The sequence below is a fragment of the Pristiophorus japonicus genome, unplaced genomic scaffold (genome assembly GCF_044704955.1).
Source record: "Pristiophorus japonicus isolate sPriJap1 unplaced genomic scaffold, sPriJap1.hap1 HAP1_SCAFFOLD_581, whole genome shotgun sequence".
Taxonomy (NCBI): domain Eukaryota; kingdom Metazoa; phylum Chordata; class Chondrichthyes; family Pristiophoridae; genus Pristiophorus; species Pristiophorus japonicus.
The window spans coordinates 1-24,537 of NW_027254490.1; the positions used below are offsets into that span (position 1 = coordinate 1).

Consider the following 24,537-nt stretch of genomic DNA (forward strand, 5'->3'; position numbering starts at 1 on the left):
AGGAGGTGGCAGGGAGAAAGGGAGGGAGGGAGGGGAGGTAGTGAGTGGGAGGAAAGGGCCCAGGGAGGGAGGGGAGGAGATATGGGATGGAGGGAGTGGAGAAAGGGAGGAAGGGAGGGAGGGGAGGAAGGGAGGGAGGGGAGAAAGGGAGGGAGGGAGGGAGGGAGGGAGGGGAGAAAGGGAGGGGAGGGAGGGGAGAAAGGGAGGGAGAGAGGAGAGAGAAAGGGAGGGAGGGAGGGGGAGGGGGGGAGGGGGGAAGGGAGGGAGGGAGAGAAAGGGGGGAGGGAGGAGAGAAAGGGGGGAGGGAGGAGAGGAAGGGGGGAGGGAGGAGAGAAGGGGGGAGGGAGGAGAGAAAGGGGGAGGGAGGGAGAGAAAGGGGGGAGGGAGGAGAGAAAGGGGGGAGGGAGGAGAGAGGGGGAGGGGGAGAGAAGGGGGGAGGGAGGGAGGAAAGGGGGGAGGGAAGAGAAATGGGGGAGGGAGAGAGAAAGGGGGGAGGGAGGAGAGAAAGGGGGGAGGGAGGAGAGAAAGGGGGGAGGGAGGAGAGGAAAGGGGGGAGGGAGGAGAGAAAGGGGGGAGGGAGGAGAGAAAGGGAGGGAGGGAGGAGAGAAAGGGGGGAGGGAGGAGAGAAAGGGGGGAGGGAGGAGAGAAAGGGAGGGAGGGAGGAGAGAAAGGGAGGGAATTGACGGCCGCGTTTCCTACATTACAAAGTGACTACACTTCAAAAAAGTACTTCACTTGCTGTGAAGCACTTTGGGAAGGGCGTGAAAGGCGCTATATAAATGCAAGTCTTTCTTTCTTTCATCGTATAAAGTTCACTTCTCAAACATGATTTGGAAATATCCTTTATAAAAGCAACAGAAGATTTTGCTCATAAGATGCAGCTCACTCTAGATTGCTGCTAAAACTATGGAGGTGGCGAGGCAATTCATAGCTGATTAGAAGTGAAATTTTTAAGTGAAACCAACTTACTTGATTGCATTATAGATGTCCTCCAACATATCTTGGTCAAAATCTTTAGAACCATTGACTCCTTTTAAATTCTTCTTGAATTGCTGTAGCAGGAAAAAAGGTAACAAAACTAAATAAGACCAAAAATCCTTGTTACAATTGCAAGGTAGTTGATATTGTTCCCACTTACCCAAATAACCATTAAAAAAAAGGAATTGAAGTCACCTTAATGTATTAACATTAAAAATCTATCATTCACTTTCCTTACAATAAACAACATGAAGGACAGGTGTGGTGCTGGTACATGTTTAGCTTTCAGTTTATTAAACTGAATTCAAGGAATAGGTCAAGCAGGCTATCTGATGAAACACAGCACCATTTTAAGTATGTAAAGGGATTTAAAAGCTTATTTTACAGTGAACAAGTAATTACTGTTGACTTTGCCTGTCAAAGAAAACATATCTTTCACTTGGAGTTTTATAAGATAGATTTCAATGTTGATTTTAACAACGTTAGTAAAATTAAAACCTTCTTCGTCTATCCATTAGGATGGAATAGTCATATTATTATTTAATGAAGCAATGATCTTACAGAATTACCACAAATAATTCGAGTCAGTATGGAGCTCAGAAATTGCATTAAAAGACGTATTTCTTCAAAAGTCCACTCCATTCTTCTTCTGAGGCAGTCTCTCGGAGTCAAGGATGACTTGCATGCACACTAAAATGAGTTCTCAGATGACTGATGAGTCCAACGAGGGACCTACAGTCTCGGTCACAGGTGGAGCAGACAGTGGTTAAAGGGACGGATGGGTGGAGTGCTTGGGGTGTCGTGTGCTCCTTCCGCTGTTTGCGTTTGGCTTCCGCTTGCTCCCGACGAAGAGACTCGAGGTGTTTGGCGCCTTCTCGGATGCTCTTCCTCCACTTTGAGCGGAATCGGGCCAGGGATTCCCAGGTGTCGGTGGGGATGTTGCTCTTCATCAAGGAGGCTTTGAGGGTATCCTTGAAACGTTTCCTCTGCCCACCGAGGGCTCGCTTACCTTGTCAGAGCTCCGAGTAGAATGCTCGTTTTGAGAGTCACGTATCGAGCATGCGGACGATGTGGCCCGTTCAGCGGAGCTGATGGAGTGTGGTCAGTGCTTTGATGCTGGGGATGTTGGCCTGAGCGAGAACACGGACATTGGGTTTGCAGGATCTTCGATTTGCAGAGGCAGCGCTGGTGGTACTTCTCCAGTGCTTTGAGATGCCTGCTATATATAGTCCACGTCTCTGAAGCATATAGGAGGGCGGGTATCACTACTGCTCTGTAGTAATCTCAGGATTGCTACCAGAGCCACGTGCTAGTCAGAGTAGAAATCGCAGGATAGCTCAGATGAATACGTGGCTTGAGAAGTGGTGCAAAAGGGAGGGATTCAAATTCCTGGGACATTGGAACCGGTTCTGGGGGAGGTGGGACCAGTACAAACCGGACGGTCTGCACCTGTGCAGGACCGGAATCAATGTCCTAGGGGGAGTGTATGCTAGTGTTGTTGGGGAGGAGTTAAACTATCATGGCAGCGGGATGGGAACCGATGCAGGGAGACAGAGGGAAATAAAATGGAGACAGAGGGAAATAAAATGGAGGCAGAAGCAAAAGATAGAAAGGAGAATAGTAAAAGTGGAGGGCAGAGAAACCCAAGGCAAAAAACAAAAAGGGCCACATTACAGCAAAATTCTAAAGGGGCAAAGTGTGTTAAAAAGACAAGCCTGAAGGCTCTGTGCCTCAATGCGAGGAGTATTCGGAATAAGGTGGACGAATTAACTGCGCAGACAGCAGTTAACGGATATGATGTAATTGGCATCACGGAGACATGGCTCCAGGGTGACCAAGGCTAGGAACTCAACATCCAGGGGTATTCAACATTTAGGAAGGTTAGGCAGAGAGGAAAAGGAGGCGGGTGGCGTTGCTGGTTAAAGAGGAAATTAATGCAATAGTAAGGAGGGACATTAGCCTGGATGATGTGGAATCGGTATGGGTGGAGCTGCGGAATACCAAAGGGCAAAAAATGCTGGTGGGAATTGTGCACAGACCACCAAACAGTAGTAGTGAGGTTGGGGACAGCATCAAACAAGAAATAAGGAATGTGTGCAATAAAGGTACAGCAGTTATCTTGGGCGACTTTAATCTACATATTGATTGGGCTAACCAAACTGGTAGCAATGTGATGGAGGAGGATTTCCTGGAGTGTATAGGGATGGTTTTCTAGACCGGTATGTTGAGGAACCAACTAGAGAGCTGGCCATCCTAGACTGGGTGATGTGTAATGAGAAGGGACTAATTAGCAATCTTGTTGTGCGAGGCCCCTTGGGGAAGAGTGACCATAATATGGTAGAATTCTTTATTAAGATGGAGAGTGACAAAGTTAATTCAGAAACTAGGGTCCTGAAGTAAAGGAAAGGTAACTTCGACGGTATGAGGCGTGAATTGGCTAGAATAGGCTGGCAAATGATACTTAAAGGGTTGACGGTGGATAAACAATGGCAAACATTTAAAGATCACATGGATGAACTTCAGCAATTGTATATCCCTGTCTGGAGTAAAAATAAAACGGGAAGGTGGCTCAACCGTGGTTAACAAGGGAAATTAAGGATAGTGTTAAATCCAAGGAAGAGGCATATAAATTGGCTAGAAAAAGCAACAAACCTGAGGACTGGGAGAAATTTAGAATTCAACAGAGGAGGACTAAGGGTTTAATTAAGAGGGGGAAAATAGAGTACGAGAGGAAGCTTGCAAGGAACATAAAAACTGACTGCAAAAGCTTCGATAAATATGTGAAGAGAAAAAGATTAGTGAAGACAAACATTGGTCCCTTGCAGTCGAATTCAGGTGAATTTATAATGGGGAACAAAGAAATGGCAGACCAACTGAACAAATACTTCGGTTCTGTCTTCACGAGGGAAGACACAAATAACCTTCCGAATGTACTAGGGGACAGTGGGTCTAGTGACAAGGAGGAACTGAAGGATATCCTTATTAGGCAGGAAATTGTGTTCGGGAAATTGATGGGATTGAAGACCAATAAATCCCCGGGACCCGATAGTCTGCATCCCAGAGTAATTAAGGAAGTGGCCCTAGAAATAGTGGATGAATTGGTGATCATTTCCCAACAGTCTATCAACTCTGGATCAGTTTCTATGGACTGGAGCGTAGCTAATGTAACACCACTTTTTAAAAAAGGAGAGAAAACGGGTAATTATAGACCGGTTAGCCTGACATCAGTAGTGGGAAAAATGTTGGAATCAATCATTAAGGATGAAATGGCAGCGCATTTGGAAAGCAGTGACAGGATCGGTCCAAGTCAGCATGGATTTATAAAAGGGAAATCATGCTTGACGAATCTTCTGGAATTTTTTGAGGATGTAACTAGCAGAGTGGACAAGGGAGAACCAGTGGATGTGGTGTATTTGGACTTTCAAAAGGCTTTTGAAAAGGTCCCGCACAAGAGATTGGTGTGCAAAATCAAAGCGCATGTTATTGGGGGTAATGTACTGACGTGGATAGAGAACTGGTTGGCAGACAGGAAGCAGAGTGTCGGGATAAACGAGACCTTTTCAGAATGGCAGCCAGTGACGAGTGCAGTGCCGCAGGGCTCAGTGCTGGGATCCCAGCTATTTACAATATACATTAACGATTTAGATGAAGGAATTGAGTGTAATATCTCCAAGTTTGCAGATGACACTAAACTGGGTGGCAGTGTGAGCTGTGAGGAGGATGCTAAGAGGCTGCAGGGTGACTTGGACAGGTTAGGTGAGTGGGCAAATGCATGGCAGATGCAGTATAATGTGGATAAATGTGAGATTATCCACTTCGGCGGTAAAAACACAAAGTCAGAATACTATCTGAATGGCGGCAGATTAGGAAAAGTGGAGGTGCAACGAGACCTGTGTGTCATGGTTCATCAGTCACTGAAAGTTGGCATGCAGGTACAGCAGGCGGTGAAGATGGCAAATGGTATGTTGGCCTTCATAGCTTGGGGATTTGAGTATAGGAGCAGGGAGGTCTTACTGCAGTTGTACAGGGCCTTGGTGAGGCCTCACCTGGAATATTGTGTTCAGTTTTGTCTCCTAATCTGAGGAAGGACGTTCTTGCTATTGAGGGAGTGCAGCGAAGGTTCACCAGAATGATTCCCGGGATGTCAGGACTGTCATATGAGGAGAGACTGGATCGACTGTGCCTGTATTCACTGGAGTTTAGAAGGATGAGAGGGGATCTCATAGAAATGTATAAGATTCTGACAGGACTGGACAGGTTAGATGCAGGAAGAATGTTCCCGATGTTGGGGGAAGTCCAGAACCAGGGGACACAGTCTAAGGATAAGGGGAAAGCCATTTAGGACTGAGATGAGGAGAAACCTCTTCACTCAGAGAGTTGTTAACCTGTGGAATTCTCTGCCGCAGAGCTGTTGATGCCAATTTGTTGGATATATTCAAGAGGGAGTTAGATATGGCCCTTACGGCTAAAGGAATCAAGGGGTATGGAGAGAAAGCAGGAAAGGGGCACTGAGGTTAATGATCAGCCATGATCTTATTGAATGGCAGTGCAGGCTCGAAGGGCTGAATGGCCTACTCCTGCACCTATTGTGTAATGAGAGAGGATTAATTGATTAATTAGCAATACCGTTGTGCGAGGCCCCTTGGGGAAGAGTGACCATAATATGGTGGAATTCTGCATTAGGATGGAGAATGAAACAGTTAATTCAGAGACCATGGTCCAGAACTTAAAGAAGGCTAACTTTGAAGGTATGAGGCGTGACTTGGCTGGGATGGATTGGCGAATGATACTTAAGGGGTTGACTGTGGATGGGCAATGGCAGACATTTAGAGACCGCATGGATAAACTACAACAATTGTACATTCCTGTCTGTCATAAAAATAAAAAAGGGAAGGTGGATCAACCGTGGCTATCAAGGGAAATCAGGGATAGTATTAAAGCCAAGGAAGTGGCATACAAATTGGCCAGAAATAGCAGTGAACCCGGAGACTGGGAGAAATTTAGAACTCAGCAGACGAGGACAAAGGGTTTGATTCGGGCAGGGAAAATGGAGTACGAGAAGAAGCTTGCAGGGAACATTAAGACGAATTGCAAAGGTTTCTGTAGATATGTAAAGAGAAAAAGGTTAGTAAAGACAAACGTAGGTCCCCTGCAGTCAGAATCAGGGGAAGTCATAACGGGGAACAAAGAAATGGCGGACCAATTGAACAAGTACTTTGGTTCGGTATTCACTAAGGAGAACACTAACAACGTTCCGGATATAAGAGGGGTCAGAGGGTCTAGTAAGGAGGAACAACTGAGGGAAATCCTTATTAGTCGGGAAATTGTGTTGGGGAAATTGATGGGATTGAAGGCCGATAAATCCCCAGGGCCTGATGGACTGCATCCCAGAGTACTTAAGGAGGTGGCCTTGGAAATAGCGGATGCATTGACAGTCATTTTCCAACATTCCATTGACTCTGGATCAGTTCCTATCGAGTGGAGGGTAGCCAATGTAACCCCACTTTTTAAAAAAGGAGGGAGAGAGAAAACAGGGAATTATAGACGGGTCAGCCTGACCTCAGTAGTGGGTAAAATGATGGAATCAATTATTAAGGATGTCATAGCAGCGCATTTGGAAAGAGGTGACATGATAGGTCCAAGTCAACATGGATTTGTGAACGGGAAATCATGCTTGACAAATTTTCTCGAATTTTTTGAGGATGTTTCCAATAGAGTGGACAAGGGAGAACCAGTTGATGTGGTATATTTGGACTTTCAGAAGGCTTTCGACAAGGTCCCACACAAGAGATTAATGTGCAAAGTTAAAGCACATGGGATTGGGGGTAGTGTGCTGACATGGATTGAGAACTGGTTGTCAGACAGGAAGCAAAGAGTAGGAGTAATTGGGTACTTTTCAGAATGGCAGGCGGTGACTAGTGGGGTACCGCAAAGTTCTGTGCTGGGGCCCCAGCTGTTTACATTGTACATTAATGATTTAGACAAGGGGATTAAATGTAGTATCTCCAAATTTGCGGATGACACTAAGTTAGATGGCAGTGTGAGCTGCGAGGAGGATGCTATGAGGCTGCAGAGCGACTTGGATAGGTTAGGTGAGTGGGCAAATGCATGGCAGATGAAGTATAATGTGGATAAATGTGAGGTTATCCACTTTGGTGGTAAAAACAGAGAGACAGACTATTATCTGAATGGTGACAGATTAGGAAAAGGGGAGGTGCAACGAGACCTGGGTGTCATGGTACATCAGTCATTGAAGGTTGGCATGCAGGTACAGCAGGCAGTTAAGAAAGCAAATGGCATGTTGGCCTTCATAGCGAGGGGATTTGAGTACAGGGGCAGGGAGGTGTTGCTACAGTTGTACAGGGCCTTGGTGAGGCCACACCTGGAGTATTGTGTACAGTTTTGGTCTCCTAACCTGAGGAAGGACATTCTTGCTATTGAGGGAGTGCAGCGAAGGTTCACCAGACTGATTCCCGGGATGGCGGGACTGACCTATCAAGAAAGACTGGATCAACTGGGCTTGTATTCACTGGAGTTCAGAAGAATGAGAGGGGACCTCATAGAAACGTTTAAAATTCTGATGGGTTTAGACAGGTTCGATGCAGGAAGAATGGTCCCAATGTTGGGGACGTCCAGAACCAGGGGTCACAGTCTAAGGATAAGGGGTAAGCCATTTAGGACCGAGATGAGGAGGAACTTCTTCACCCAGAGAGTGGTGAACCTGTGGAATTCTCTACCACAGAAAGTTGTTGAGGCCAATTCACTAAATATATTCAAAAAAGAGTTAGATGTAGTCCTTACTACAAAGGGGATCAAGGGGTATGGTGAGAAAGCAGGAATGGGGTACTGAAGTTGCATGTTCAGCCATGATCTCATTGAATGGAGGTGCAGGCTAGAAGGGCCGAATGGCCGACTCCTGCACCTATTTTCTATGTTTCTATTTTCTATGTTTCTTGCCAACATTCATCCCTCAACTAGCACCAGTTTATGGGATCATCATTCATTTATTTGCTGTTTGTGGGACCTTGATCCACACAATTGGCTGTCGTACATGCCTACAAAACAATGGCTACAAAGGTAATGAATTGGCTGTGAAGCACTTTGACACATCCGGAGCATGTGAAAGGTGTTCGATAATTGTATTTTTTTGTTCTCAAAGGAACCATCATCCAATTTCTGTTGAGCAAATGTAACAAACTGGTAAATAAGAGATGCAAGGGTCTCTGCTACAAACTTACAGCAATGAATCCCGTAAGCCAACAAATGCAAGAACCACAATATAATATCTTTAAATTAAAACAAACTTTTCTTGGCAGCCACATGATGGTGTTACTGGATTAGATCTTCCCAAAGACCTTTCAAGTGACACTGGATTGAACCCCAACTCATCGTGACTGTTGGAGCACTGCACCCCTGACTGCTCTAAAACACAGTCACTGATGTGAGCGAATTCTAATGGAGTTACTTTATGCGCCAACATCAGCAAGGCGACAAAAAGGGTTAAGTGGCCATTAAAACTTCAATTAAACATCAGGCCTGTGACCTGGGGATATTTAAAGTCCCCCTTTTTTCAAATAGGAATTTAAAACTGCCAGGTGGTGTGTGCCTATCTGTAGCCTTAATCTGACAGGGTGTGGCACTGTCCTTACTGTCCACTACAAGTAAATTTCAAAGCGACTTCCTCAAATATTAAATTACAAAATAATTAGGCCAGGGCACAATGTTCAAAAGTCATCATCATCAATAGGCAGTCCCTCAGAATCGAGGAAGACTTGCTTCCACGCAAAGTGAGTTCTCAGGTGGCTGTACAGTCCAATACAGGAATTACAGTCTCTGTCACAGGTGGGGCTGACAGTGGTTGAAGGAAAAGGGTGGGTGGGGAGTCTGGTTTGCCGCACGCTCCTTCCGCTGCCTGAGCTTGGTTTCTGAATGCTCTCGGCGACGAGCAAGTTAAAAATCACAGACAACTTTTCTGCCGATCATGTCTTGTACGGTGGTGAAATGCTATTTTCAGTCATCATTAGACAACCCTTTGTTAACATCTATCAGATTATCTTCTCAAAAAACAGAGCAATATGACGCTGATAACTTGGCTTAAAGTCCTACTATCAATTAATCTGTGGGGCCAACAATTCACACCCCTTCCTTTAGCTGACAGTCTTACACAGGACACCCTGAAAACAAATTACACTTTGATTCAAAAGCTCTGCTCCTATGTGACAAAACAAAAACAGCAAATGCTGCAATTGGGCACTTTGCATACTCGCTGGGATCTGTGAAGAGCCGCCAGGCTGTGGATATAATTATCCTTTCGCCAGAAGAAAAAAAGCTATCTTATTTATTTCTCTTAAATTTTGTTTCAAAAATTCAGTTTCTCTCAGCTTACCATAACTACCTGTTTAACCTAGGATATTGGACTGCAATGAAACAAAGAACATCCCAAACAAAAAAACTTAGTAATTCTCACATGTTACGGCGGGTTCTGGATCTACACAAGACAATGCTGCGCTATTATTAATTCCTATGGTAAAAAAGATCCATAAAACATTAACAGTGAACCTTTTCCCAGAATATAAACTGCTGCTAATAATGGCAGGCGGGAGAGGGGAATGGTTTCACAATGAACCACTACAGGTAGCAGGCCTGTGGGAAGACCATTTTACGGTTATGGCTCCTGTATCACAAACGCTTACGAGGACAGGATTCAGTGGTTTTTGCACTTGTTGACAGGTTGCACAGTTATTTGGAGAGATTGAACTGAAAAGCCTTTTCTGGTTTACATACTTTCTCAGGTTCTATTATCTTTTTAACAATAACACATAACGTGTAAGCGATTGAAAAGAAGCAAATCAATATTTGCAAAATAGCATTTACCAACAAAGCCCCTGAACCACTCACCTCCAGCGTCATTGGCACATTTTGCTTACGAACGTTGTAATTGTGCTGGTCTGTATTGAGCATTATGATGGCGTAGGCAAGTGCAAAGCAGGCATCATTGTTGGAAAATGGTGAGCCGTTAATTTTCTGTAAAGAGGAAGAGGCAAATGCAGAAATTTCCCACTCAAAAATGCAACAACTGATTCACAAAAGGATACTTTTCAACTTGAATCAACACACAGGTTAATAATTTCAATAAATCAAGTCACGACTCCCTTTGAGTTACACGGCCACATATCTTTCTCATTTCCTCTATCACCAGCCCCAATAACTGAAGATGTTGGTGTGATGGCATTTTGTTTGCAATCAGATGCAACAACAGGTTTAAAAACATTAAGTGAACAAATTTGCTGCTCATCTTAGTGAGAAAACAGGACAGTAATCAATCTACTCCCAATCCAATCCCTGGATTCTGGGCAAGTCTCAGCGGATTGGAAAACCGCAAATATAACACCCCTATTTAAAAAGGAGGCAGACAGAAAGCAGGAAACTATCGACCAGTTAGCCCAACATGTGTCGTTGGGAAAATGCTGGAGTCCATTATTAAGGAAGCAGTAGCGGGTCATTTGGAAAAGCATAATTTAGTAAAGCAGAGTCAGCATGGTTTTATGAAAGGGAAATCGTGTTTGACAAATTTGCAGGAGTTCTTTGAGGATGTAATGATCAGGGTGGATAAGGGGGAACCAGTGGATGTGGTGTATTTGGATTTCCAGAAGGCATTCGATAAGGTGCCACATAAAAGGTTACTGCACAAGATGAAAGTTCACGGGGTTGGGGGTAATATGAGCATTGATGGAGGATTGGCTAACTAACAGAAAACAGAGTCAGGATAAATGGGTCATTTTCCGGTTGGCAAACAGTAACTAGTGGGGTGCGACAGGGATTGGTGCTGGGGCCTCAACTATTTACAATCTATATTAATGATTTGGATGAAGGGAGCAAGTGTAATGTCGCCAAGTTTTCTGATAATACAAAGATGGGTGGGAAAGTAAGTTGAGGAGGACACAAAACATCTGCAAAGGGATATAGACAGGCTAACTGAGTGGACAAAAATTTGGCTGAGAGAGTATAATGTGGGAAAGTGTGAGGTTATGCACTTTGGCAGGAATAATAAAAAAGCTAATTTTAATTAAATGGAGAAAAATTACAAAATACTGCAGTACAGAGGTTCTTGTGCATGAAATACAAGTTAGTATGCAGGTACAAGTAATTAGGAAGGCAAATGGAATGTTGGCCTTTATTGCAAGGGGGATAGTGTATAAAAGCAGAGAAGTCCTGCTATAACTGTACAGGGTATTGGTGATGCCACACCTGGAGTACTGCGTGCAGTTTTGGTCTCCTTATTTAAGGAGGGATATATTTGCATTGGAGGCAGTTCAGAGAAGGTTCACGAGGTTGATTCCTGGGATGAAGGGGTTGACTTATGAAGAAAGATTGGGCCTGTACTCGTTGGCGTTGAGAAGAATGAGAGGTGATCTTATTGGGACATTTAAGATAATAACGGAGCTCGACAAGGTAGATGCAGAGAGGATGTTTCCACTCATGGGGGAATCGAGAACTAGGGGGCATAGTTTTAGAATAAGGGGTCGCGCATTTAAAACAGAGATGAGGAGGAATTTCTTCTGAGGTTTGTAAATCTGTGGAATTCTCTGCCCCAGAGAGCTGTGGAGGCTGGGTCATTGAATATGTTTACGGTGGAGATAGACAGATTTTTTGAGCGATAAGGGAGTGAAGGGTTATGGGGGCGGGCGGGAAGTGGCAGGCGGGAGCGATTAAATGACAAAAGGGATGATGGTGCAAGGCAAAAGGAGATGGTAATGGGACAAGCCTGTTGCATCACAAGTAGGACAGTTTATTTAACAGGAATCTGTCATTCTGGATGGGATACCACAGCATAAAGATATGGTATACAAATCATCTCCGAAATGCTGGTAATAGCTGTCAGACTATTATCTGAATGGTGACAGATTAGGAAAATGGGAGGTGCAAAGAGACCTGGGTGTCATGGTACATCAGTCATTGAAGGTTGGCATGCAGGTACAGCAGGCGGTTAAGAAAGCAAATGGCATGTTGGCCTTCATAGCGAGGGGATTTGAGTACAGGGGCAGGGAGGTGTTGCTACAGTTGTACAGGGCCTTGGTGAGGCCACACCTGGAGTATTGTGTACAGTTTTGGTCTCCTAACCTGAGGAAGGACATTCTTGCTATTGAGGGAGTGCAGCGAAGGTTCACCAGACTGATTCCCGGGATGGCGGGACTGACCTATCAAGAAAGACTGGATCTACTGGGCTTGTATTCACTGGAGTTCAGAAGAATGAGAGGGGACCTCATAGAAACGTTTAAAATTCTGACGGGGTTCGACAGGTTAGATGCAGGAAGAATGTTCCCAATGTTGGGGAAGTCCAGAACCAGGGGACACAGTCTAAGGATAAGGGGTAAGCTATTTAGGACCGAGATGAGGAGGAACTTCTTCACCCAGAGAGTGGTGAACCTGTGGAATTCTCTACCACAGAAAGTTGTTGAGGCCAATTCACTAAATATATTCAAAAAGGAGTTAGATGAAGTCCTTACTACTAGGGGGATCAAGGGGTATGGCGAGAAAGCAGGAATGGGGTACTGAAGTTGCATGTTCAGCCATGAACTCATTGAATGGCGGTGCAGGCTAGAAGGGCCGAATGGCCTACTCCTGCACCTATTTTCTATGTTTCTATGCACAATTTGACTATTCTTCAGGATTACCTTCATCATACAAGCTAAATGCCAAGCTAAATGCTCACAACTTGTGATTTTTTTGTCTGCAGAATACATACGTGCCAGTGATCTGTGAAGACTTCTAGTAATCTGTGAATGACGGGAGCTTCACCGGGGAGTCGGAAGGCTTCTAGATAAGAGCGTAACGCTTCATCAACTCTCAACCCGTGGAAAGTAAACGTTCTAGTATTTAAACAACAGCACCAGTCAGTAACTCTTAGCTTCTTTAGAATTCACTTCAGAGTTCAGAGTCGATGTTAATCTTTACCTGAGCGCACAATGTAATCTGAACATTAGCAATTTGGTACCATTGTACAATTCTGCACTTCATTCAAACAAAATGTGAAAATTTAAAACCCATCTGGCTCTTAAACAAACCACAATTCTGAGATTGCAGAAAAATATCATTTTCTTTATTTAGTTGTAAATGCAGATATTTGGTAAGGAAGAGCCAATGAATGCCTGATCAGCAAGGGGGGTTTGCTGTGTGGTAGTTTTTACTTCATATGAAATAGAAATAGCAGAAGCAGCATTTGCATTATCTTCGCTATATCAGAATTAAAACTAGAGAGAATTAAAAAGATAAAATCTTAACCAACTTTCAATAAAAAGCACTTCCTCCATACGTCAACTCCTCTTAATTCACAAGTCAATTAATTCAAATTATCTGACAATTCAATTTTTAGCACTAAATTTTCATTTTGCTGTTATTCGACTGCTTAGTTCAAAGCATTCGACAATTCAATTTTGTTGACAATATACATTTATATCGTGCCTTTAACGTAGTAAAATGTCCCATGGCCTTCACATGAGCGTTATAAAACAAAATTTGATACAGCCACGTAAGGAGATATTAGGGCAGAAAGAGGTAGGTTTTAAGAAGCATCTTAAAGAAGGAAAAAGAGTTAGAGAGACGGAGAAGTTTAGAGGAGGGAATTCTAGAGCTTAGGACCTTGGCAGCCGAGGGCACGGCCGCCAATGGTGAAGCGATTAAAATCGGGGATGCTGAAGAGACCAGAATTTGAGGGGTTGTGCGGCTGGGGAAGATTACAGAGATGGGAGGGGCGAGGCCATGGAGGGATTTGAAAACAAGGATGTTTTTAATGCAAAACACAACTGAATCTGTGAATAGATTGTATGCAATGCAAAAAGTGTCAAAATTTCCTCTTGGAAGCATCTTTAATTTTACTCTTGTATTTTAGCCCCATGGAGAGCTACCATTTAAAGTTGCCGCTTCTTTCAGTGATATCCCTGTGCGGATATGACGTCAGAAAGCAGCGTCACGCGGAACTGGCTGTTTCTGATCAGAAGGTAATCAAGTTAATGCCGCACGGGAATCACCAGTTGCCAAGTGAAGATTTTTTAAAACCTTTTTAGACAAAACAATGTGTGACCACTCTGTGTCTGTAACAGCAGGCAGGCATGTGAATGAAGCTCCGTATTTCGCCGATATTTTGACAATAGTATACAAGTGTACTGTGTGCAGTTTCGAAGAAGAGCAGGGGAGTTCTCCCTGGTGTCCTGTGGCCAATATTTATCCCTCAACCAACACTAAAACAGATTATCTGGTCATTACCATATTGCTGCGTGTGGGAGCTTGCTGTGCGCAAATTGGCTGCCGTGTTTCCTACATTACAACAGTGAAAACATTTCAAAAATACTTCACTTGCTGTAAAGCGCTTTTGGACGTCCAATGGTCGTGAAAGGTGCTATATAAATGCAAGTTTTCCTTTCTTTTTTCTTCGGCACACTCCCCTAGCAACGACATGAATGGTAAACTGTGGTCATAATTCGAAGAAAGTGCACAAAAAACTCCTTAAGTCAATTTCTTGAAACACCTTCACCATGTGAACGCGAGGATCAGACACTGCTCGCTGGTACGTGTGTTTGTACCAGTGTAGGAACAGAAAAAGACTAACACAACCGTTGGCTGGGCAACCAGCTGAATCCAAGGACATAAAACACATGATTGTATTAATCAGCAGAATTGGTGAAACATGATTCTGACCAGTGTATGACATTAACAAACTGTATTCCATGCACCTCAAAAATAAATTGAAAACAGTTTATAGAATTAACTGCAATCAATTACACATGCAGAGATATCAGTGCCTGGTAGAATCAATGGTGTTTGTCCCACCACTGAAACCTTAGCTTTTGGGGTCTCAAAATGGGAGGGCAGGTTGCCATGCCCACCTATGTACTCATTACAATAGGGACAGCTGAAATAACAACTGCTTTGGCTTTTCCTGTGTGACCAAAGGTTTCCCCATGGAAATCCAGACAATATTTGCATACACTACAGGATACTCATTATATTATGTATATATTATATTGTATATATTTTTTATATAATATATATATATCTATATATATATTATATGTATCTATATATTTATATATAGATACTTATAGACACACACATATATATATATATATATATATATTAGTGATATAGTGGCTATGTTACTGGACTTGTAATCCAGAGGCCGGGACTAATGATCTGGATCCGCAAGTTCAAATCCCACCATGGTAGCTGGAGAATTTAGATTCAGTTAAAGAAATAAATCTGGAATGAAACAGCTAGAATCAGTAATGGTGACCATGGGCTCAAAATTGGATAACCCATTTTTTCGGCGCATGGGCTGAAAACAGCGTCAAAAAGATGTCTCCGGATTCTGGCTGCTCTGTGGCCTTTCCCATGGCTTGGCGCGGCCTGTCGATTAGGAGGTGGAGCTCGGGCCCTGTGCGAAAAACAGTGCCGGCAGCTCTCTGCATTTGCACAGGAGCGTTCGCGCATGCGCAGCAGCTCCTGCCAATGATGATGATGATGTGTGCTGCCCCTGTCCCGGGCCAAGTGGCCTACTGCACAGGCCGGCCCCGCTGCCTTCTTGGGCTAAGGCTACAACAAACAGGTTGATCCGGGGAGAGTTTTGATCGGGGGGGGGGGGGGGGAAAGAGGGGAGAAAGAGTTTTCATCCGGGGTGCGATAACTGTGCAGCCAGTAATTTTAATGAGCTTACTCAAGACTTTCATTAACCCTGTTGATGAAAATGAAAATACTTTCCTGCATAAGAACGTAAGAATTACGAGGAGGTACTTCTATTTTTTAGTTGGATATTTTCAAAAAATTGTCAGTGTTTTGTGTCTACTTTTATTTTTGTAGTTTAAGCTTTCATGAATGCTTCTGTTGTATAGTAAATTAACTTTGCCAAGTTTGTCATATGATGTCCTGTATAGCTGTTTGATCCTATTCACATTCTTTAGTCAAGTCATTAGTGCCCACCTGCGCTGATTTCTTAACTCTCCGCAAGAGTTTTCTGTGCGGCCACAAGTGGCCACACACGCTATCCTAAGTTAGTTTGGAGCAACTATTATAGCTGTCCAAAGTGGCCTAAATGGCCAAAACGGGCGTAGGTGGCTAGTAACGCCCCCTTTTGCAAAAAACTAAACTAAACTAAAAAAATCCGAACTAACTCACTTGCACTGGTGCAAATTGAATGTGCAAAATGGGGATTTTTAAGATACTCCAGAAAAATCAAGTTGCTCCAAAAAAAACAGAGCAACTCCTGGGCAATTTTGAGCCCCATGAAACTACCGGATTGTCATAAAAACCCATTTGGTTCACTGTCAGTTCGGGTAAGGACGGCAGATTTCATTCTCTGTCAGGCCTATAGGTGACTCCAGACCCACAGCAATGTGGTTGATTCTCAACTGCCCTGTGAAGTGGCGGCACACCACCACCTTCTCAAGGGTAACTAGGGATGGGCAATAAATGCTGGTCTTGCCAGTGACGCCCACAGCCCAGGAACAAATTTTAAAAAATATACACATACACACTTATTTTTGAAGTTTTCAGAAAAGTTTCAATACCCAACAAAACTGTCCAGGAGCTCAATATTTTTCCGATCACTGATAAACTCGCCGATCATTTTTTTGTCCAGTCGTGGATTTTCCCTCAACCACTGAGCGACTTCACTGTTGTCCATAGGGGAGGCAAGCAGGCTCTTCTCCTGAAGGAACTGAATGCCTTTTTTTGGTTTCTGATTGAACTGTTCCGTTCCTGCAATAAGCAACTTAAGGAGGGGGAAAAAATCAATCACATTTTTGAAGTGTATAAATGTGCTATTTATTTTCAAAATGTAATTTCTACTGATGCAGTTATGCAGGTTTGTCACAAGCATCTGCTTTGAAAGTGGCACAGGCAGCCAGCACTGACACTGCCTCACAAACACTGCTCTCTAGTCAGGGGACAGCTCTGACCATGTTTGGTTTATTTTGATGAATATCTCTGCCAACCACAATCTGAATGCTACTGAAATATTGTTGCCAGTAAAAAGTCCACACTTTAACATTAAAAACTTAAGGCTAATCTAGAGACCTTAATGAACTTTTAAAAATTAATATAGCTGAGACAAAACCAAATTTGGCATGAGATCACCTCCTCGAACTAGTCACACACCTCCTCTGCTTAAGTTAACTCATGCTCAGAACAGCAGCATTCAGCTATTTATACGACGGATTGCACAACACAACTTGAAAAACTCGTCAAATTGCGACAGAATGTACTGTATCGGCTTGGAAGGAGGTATCAGATAGGGTGACCACAGGCTTGGTCGAAGTGATGAGTCTTAAGGAGGGTCGTAAAGGTTAAGGGGCGGGAAGGTGGAGAGATTTAGAGGGGGGCCTAAGCTGCCTTAAGGTGGGTGAACAGAGGGAGATTGTGCAAGAGGCCAGAGTCAGAGGAACGTAGTATGTATGGCTGGAGGAGCATACAGATATGGAGGGACAAGGCCACCAAGGAATTTAATAACGTGTCCATTCATTTAATACTTATTTGCCATACCACCATTGCCAGCTTTTTTTCCCTTTATGGTTTTGTGCACAATTTTGGGGGGGGGGGGGGGGGAAAAAGTGGAGGTTGGAGAAATTTTGAGATCTTTCTGTTCCGTCCAGTCTTTTTCGACATCTTTCAGTGGTGAGGTTCTTGATTTTGCTTCATAGAGTCATTATTTAGATCACTCAATCATTTTAGAAACTCCTTTTCATTTTATGTTACTTATTCTAACAGATATTAGATGCTTCATGCATGTCTTGTCACATAAGTTAGCTATACCTACTGGATGCATTTTACTCATAAGCATTGGCAGTAAACATTTAAGAGCTCCTCACACGACAAGTTCACAATAAAACTCAGTCTGTCCGAGGAAAGTACTTGCCCTGAAATGGAGGGAAGGAAAGATGAATGACATGGGCCACATTCGCACAACTCGGAGGGAGGGTGGGGGGGAATTCCCCCAAATAGTGGGCTTTATCGGGTATAGAAAGGAGGAAGCCACTCCAAGCCTCAATGGTATTATGTCTACTCAAGTAGCAATTTGTCCTGTACTTGTACTAATGCAATGAGGTTAGTATTCTCCAGCCCATGGACAAAGCAGTTGCAGTTGGGAAGGAAGAGTAGGTGAAGTGATTTTAAAAGATTAAGTAAAAATTGGAATGGAAATAGGATACGTTCAAGTTATTCAAACAAAATGGATGATGCTTTTACTCTTTAATAGCATCACTAACTTTGCAATGAATGCTCACAATGTTATAAATCACTTACTTTCTTCTTGCTTTTAATCTCCGATAATTCTTGAGCACTTGGTAGATAAGAAGAAAATCGAGGTGGTTTCTTGGAAGACCTCTTCTCTACTGTAAATAAACATATCAGAGCTTAAAATCTTTCCTGTTAATATTGAAAGCATGTCTATATATACTGAAAAGAATGCATTTTTAACTCCCGATTTTCTGACCAGAAACTTATTCGGTACAATGCAGAATCTTGGGTGTGAATCCTGAAGAAAGGATTTTAACAAAGGAAGTATTGAATGGACACATCTTAGAAATACAAAGCTGAACTTATTTTTTCCATTCATCTCATTTCCAGAAGGAACCACAGATGGTTGCTGCGATATCAAATGCTTTCAAAATCATCATCATAGGCAGTCCCTCGGAATCGAGGAAGACTTGCTTCCACTCCTGAAGTGAGTTCTTTGATGGCTGAACAGTCCAATACGAGAGCCACAGACTCTGTCACAGGTGGGACAGATAGTCATTGAGGGAAGGGGTGGGTGGGACTGGTTTGCTGCATGCTCTTTTTGCTGTCTGTGCTTGGTTTCTGCATGCTCTCGGCGACGAGACTCGAGGTGCTCAGAGCCCTCTTGGATGCACTTCCTCCACTTAGGGCGATCTTGGGCCAGGGACTCCCAGGTGTCGGTGGGGATGTTGCACTTTATCAGGGAGGCTTTGAGGGTGTCCTTGTAGCGTTTCCGCTGCCCACCTTTGGCTCATTTGCCATGAAGGAGCTCTGAGTAGGGCACTTGCTTTGGGAATCTCGCGTTTGGCACGCGAACTATGTGGCCTACCCAGCGGAGCTGATCGAGTGTGGTCAGTGCTTCAATGCTGGGGATGTTAGCCTGAGTGAGGACACTGATGTTGGTGCGCCTGTCCTCCCAGGGGATTTGTAGGATCTTGGAGACAATTTGAGGTGTCTACATGTCGCTGAGCCATACAGGAGGGCAGGTATTACTACAGCCCTGTAGACCTTGAGCTTGGTGGCAGTTTGGAGGGCCTGGTCTTCAAATACTCTTTTCCTCAGGCGACTGAAGGTTGCACTGGCACACTGCAGGCGGTGTTGGATCTAATCATCGATGCCTGCTCTTGTTGATAGGAGGCCCCCAAGATATGGGAAGTGGTCCACGGTGTCCAGGGCCACGCCGTGGATCTTGATGACTGGAGGGCAGTGCAGTGCGGTGTGGACAGGCTGGTGGAGGACCTTTGTCTTACTGATGTTTAGCGTAAGGCCCATGCTTTCGTACACTTCAGTAAATCCGTCGACTATGTCCTGGAGTGCGGCCTCTGTATGTGCACAGACGCAGGCGTCGTCTGCGTACTGTAGCTCGATGACAGAGGTTGGGGTGGTCTTGGATCTGGCCTGGAGGCGGCGAAAGTTGAACCGCTTCCCACTGGTTCTGTAGTTTAATTCCACTCCAGCGGGGAGCTTGTTGACTGTAAGGTGGAGCATGACAGTGAGAAAGATTGAGAAGAGGTATGGGGTGATGACGCAGCCCTGTTTGACCCCGGTCCGGATGTGGATTGGGTCTGTGATGGATCAGTTGGTAAGAATCACGGCCTGCATGTCGTTGTGGAGCAGGCAGAGGATGGTGACGAACTTTTAGGGGCATCCGAAACGGAGGAGGACACTCTCCAGAGACCCTCGCGGTTGAGTGTCAAAGGCCTTTGTAAGGTCGAAGGCGGCCATGTATATGGGCTGGTGCTGTTCCCTGCATTTTTCTTGTAGCTGTCGCGCTGCAAAAATCATGTCTGTTGTGCCCTGTAGGGGACGAAATCCGCACTGTGACTCCGGGAGGAGCTCCTTGGCCACGGGAACAGGACGGTTGAGGAGGACTCTAGCGACGACTTTCCCAGTGGCTGATAGCAGGGAGATTCCTCTGTAGTTGCTACAGTCAGACTTGTCCCCTTTTTTAAAGATGGACACGGTTACTCCATCTGAGATCCCCCAGCATGCTCTCCTCCCTCCAGATGATAGAGATGAGGTCATGTATGCCAGCAATGCCTCTCAGCCATACTTTAATGCCTCAGCAGGGATTCCGTCCGCACCCATAGCCTTGTTGTTTTTGAGCTGTCTTACGGCTTTTTCTACCTCGTGCAGTGTTGGGGTCTCACTGAGGTGGTGGCGGGTAGCATGCTGCGGGATGGAGTCGAGAACACTCGAGTCAAAGGCAGAGTCTTGATTGAGGAGATCTTCGAAGTGCTCCTTCCAGCGGGCCCTGACTGCCTCGGTGTCCTTGATGAGTGTTTCCCCGTTCTTGGCCAGCAGTGGGGTGGGGCCTTGGGTGTTTGGCCTGTAGGTGGCCTTGACTGCGATGAAGAATCCTCACACATCATGGTTGTCGGCCAGCTGCTGTACCTCCTGTGCTTTCTTCATCCACCACCTGTTCGTTAGGTCCCAGGTTTTTTGTTGGACCTCAGCATTGAGCTGTCTGTAATGCTGTTCCCGCATTGGGTTGTTGTTTAAGGCTCAGAAACGCCCTGCGCTTGTGATCTATTAGCTCTTGGATCTCCTGATCATTCTCATCAAACCAGTCCTGGTGCTTCCTGGTTGAGTAACCGAGTGTCTCTTTGCAGGCACTAGTTATGGAGGCCTGGAGGGCAGACTAAGCGCTGTGGGCATTCTGCGTCTCGGGGTCGTCAAGGCACGCCAGGTTAGCTGGCTGTATGGTGCTCTCTTAGATGGGTCCTTAATTGCTCCGGCATTGACTTTTTTGTAGCACTGCTTCTGCTGCCCCTGCCGCTATGTTGATGTCGATAATGGATCGGATTAGGCGGTGGTCCGCCCAGCAGTCTTTGGCTCCTGTCATGGCGCGAGTGATGCGTACATCCTTGCGATCCCTGGCTCGTACGATGACATAGTCGAGCAGGTGCCAATGCTTGGAGCGAGGGTATTGCCAGGATGCCTTGTATTTGTCCCTCTGGCGGAACAAGGTGTTGGTGATGACAAGTTCGTGCTCTAGACATCGTCAGGAGTAGGGTACCGCTGGAGTTGGCTTTCCCTACCCGCTCTCTGCCAATCACATCACGCCACGCCCCCCCCCCCCCCCCCCCTCCACCGAGGAGGATCAGTTTGTCGCCGCGGGGACGCAGGACAAGGATTTTTCGATATCGTATGGTTTCCACAAATACAATCTCACCAGCCATGCCAAATCTTGTCATACAAACACTTCAACACATAGGATTTGCTGGATAACTATCAGGAATAGGAAATATAGCCAATTTTTCCCTCCCCTAGCTCATGGATACTGCAAGAAAATTTAGCACCCCCATTTCACCTTGGGCCGAGATACTGGCAAGCTCAGCACAGACCACAAATTAAATCTGGAGGCTTTCCTGGCCTCCTTTGCCAAGTGCAACATGCCATTCTCCAGGAAGGGGCTTATTAATCCAAGTCCAAATCATAGAAACTTCTATTCTGCGCACAACTCAGCTATTTTCCCAACCAGTCTGTACTATAATTAGGTAAAGCTCTATCCCATCATTTAATTCAAACTTGCTGCAGAAATCTCCTCATGTCCACATCACATACCAAAGGGAGCCACTGCCGGAAGGGATTGTTGCAAGAGTGACCGATAATATTTTTTCAAGGACATTCACACTTTTGTCACAATTCTAATCATATGGCTCACAGAATAATATAAAAACAACCCAGGTCCTTTCTACTTAGCTGGAAGCTTTACCTGTGTCACTTTCATCTGCAACTTGCCGTCCCAGTTTCATTTTCTGAGCCATAAGGTGACCGCTGGTAGGGGGGTGAGGTAGTGACGTTTCCACATCCAAAGGTGGTGAACTGCCACTAGACCCGGTCCTCTCAATACCTGCACAGGAAGTGAAAGAAAGACTGCAATTATATAGCGCCTTTCACAATCACAGAATGTCCTAAAGCATTTAACAGCCAATGAAGTACTTTTGGAGTGTAGTCCCTGTTGTATGTAGGAACTGTGCAAGCCAATTTTCACACAGCAAGCTCCACAAACACCAATGTAATCATGACCAGATAATCTGTTTTAGTCTTTTTTTTTAAGTCATGTTGATTGAGGGATAAATATTGTCCTAGGACACCGGAGAGAACTCCCCTGTCCTTCTTCAAAATAGTACCATGGGATCTTTTACTTTCAGCTGAGAGAGCAGGCTCGGTTTAGCGTCTCATCTGAAAGATAGCACCTCTGACAGTGCAGCATTCCCTCGGTACTGCCTTGGGAGTGTATGCCTAGATTTTGTGCTCAAGTCTGTGGCATGCAACCTGAACACACAACCTTCTGGCTCAGGGACAAGAGTACTACCTACTGAGCCACGGCTGACAATGCATCACTAAATTTCACAGAATGTACCTGGTGCAAAATCAATCATTATATTTCAACAATCTGTATAGAATAAAAATGTAAAATATCTTTCTTTAATTCAGTATCAGTTCCTTGAGCAAAGTACAATCATCGACACGACCTGATTCTCTCAAGCTCAGCTGCAAATCCCAGTTCTCAAACACAGACTCTCAAATCACTCACCTTTCAGATAATTTAGAGATCGAGTACATGGGCTCGGGATAATCTGCAAAAAACGGGCCAAATAGATATTCCCCCACCAACAAAATTCTTTCTACGTCCAGAGTTGTATTTTTGCATCAAATATTGCAGTTTATGGTCATGAAATTATAATGTATTAGCAAATGAGGGAATGATTATGAACCTTCCTCTGTAACTTATAAAACATTTGGAATGATTTTATGTGCTGCAGAAGTCTATCTTTGAGAACACCTGAGCAAGAGGTTGAACAAATGTTAACAATTATCGTTCGTTCGTTTTTGCAGAATAAAGTAGAAATGCTGCAGTTTATTAGCAACATGAGTTAATATGTTTTCCTGCAATCCACCTTAACAAAATAAGACCTAAACCGCAGCACTCCTTCACAAGCTGTGAATCTTCAAACAGCAGCAGATATCCAGCAGGATAATGGCAACAAGTATATGGGCTAAAACTTTAGAACTTCAATCATAATAGAACTGCTCTTAGGATATAAACTTTTCAAAATATTAAACATTTGTCAGACATCTTCACTGACTCTCAAAACTTAGAACATGATAACATGAAAAATAGGAGCAGGAGTCGGCCATTTGGCCCCTCGAGCCTGCTCCACCATTCTATAAGATCATGGCTGATCTGATCTTGGCCTCAACTCCACTTCCCTGCCCACTCCCCATAACCCTTCACTCCCTTATCGTTCAAAAATCTGTCCATCTCCACCTTAAATATATTCAATGACCCAGCCTCCACAGCTCTCTGAGGTAGAGAATTCCACAGATTCACAACCCTCAGAGAAGAAATTCCTCCCCATCTCCATTTTAAATGGGCGACCCCTTATTCTGAAACTATGTTCCCTAGTTCTATATTCCCTCACGAGGGGAAACATCCTCTCTGCATCTACCCTGTCAAGCCCCTCATAATCTTATACTTTTCAATAAGATCACCTCTCATTCTTCTAAACCCCAATGAGTATAGGCCCAACCTGCTCAACCTTTCTTCATAAGACAACCCCTTCATCTCAGGAATCAACCTCGAGAACCTTCTCTGAACTGCCTCCAACGCAAGTATACCCCTCCTTAAATACGGAGACCAAAACTGTACGCAGTACTCCAGGTATGGTCTCACCAACACCCTGTACAGTTGTAGCAGAACTTCCCTACTTTTATACTCAATCCCCCTTGCAATAAAGGCCAACATTCCATTTGCCTTCCGAATTACTTGTACCTGCATGCTATCTTTTTGTGTTTATAAGCTGTAAAAATGTGACTCGTTCATTTCTGCAACAAGTAGCTGGTTTCACTTGTGCTGTAGTCTATTGGAGAGTATTGCTTGCATTCACGGCCAATAATTTTGTTCAATTATTGCATTAATATTTACCCAACGCTTGTTCTGCAATCATTAAACATATGACTTGATGACATCCAGGTGTCAGTCGCACATTGGCATACCAGTAATAAAAATTCCAAACACTAATTTCTTAACCACCCCACTAAAACTGTCCAAAGTACAAAATAATGGCTAACTACTGAAGCCTAACAAAAATACACCTTTAAATTAACTATAATTTGGAGTAACTGAGTTTTCAAATACAAGAGTAATATTGTATCGTCCAATTAGTACATGAAAGGACAATGGACGTCTTTCAGTCAACTTCGAGACAAAAATCCAGATTGTTCAAATAACTAGATTATGTCTGAATTCAGCGTGATGTGCCTATTTGTTACTTTCAAGCTATT

The 24,537-nt window shown here is 44.3% G+C and overlaps 1 protein-coding gene across 1 annotated transcript in view; it reads right to left on the minus strand.

Annotated features, from left to right (window-relative positions):
- Positions 1-965: 965 nt before the first annotated feature.
- LOC139255058 (Golgi-specific brefeldin A-resistance guanine nucleotide exchange factor 1-like) overlaps positions 966-24,537 on the minus strand; it is a 190,584-nt gene continuing 167,012 nt past the window's right edge. The window contains exons 16-21 of the mRNA XM_070873861.1: positions 21,962-22,099; positions 18,271-18,359; positions 16,539-16,741; positions 12,725-12,848; positions 9,877-10,002; positions 966-1,052 (exon numbers count right to left, since the gene is read on the minus strand). Of these exons, the coding sequence (XP_070729962.1) occupies positions 966-1,052; positions 9,877-10,002; positions 12,725-12,848; positions 16,539-16,741; positions 18,271-18,359; positions 21,962-22,099 (767 nt within the window). The remainder of the gene's footprint in view (positions 1,053-9,876; positions 10,003-12,724; positions 12,849-16,538; positions 16,742-18,270; positions 18,360-21,961; positions 22,100-24,537) is intronic.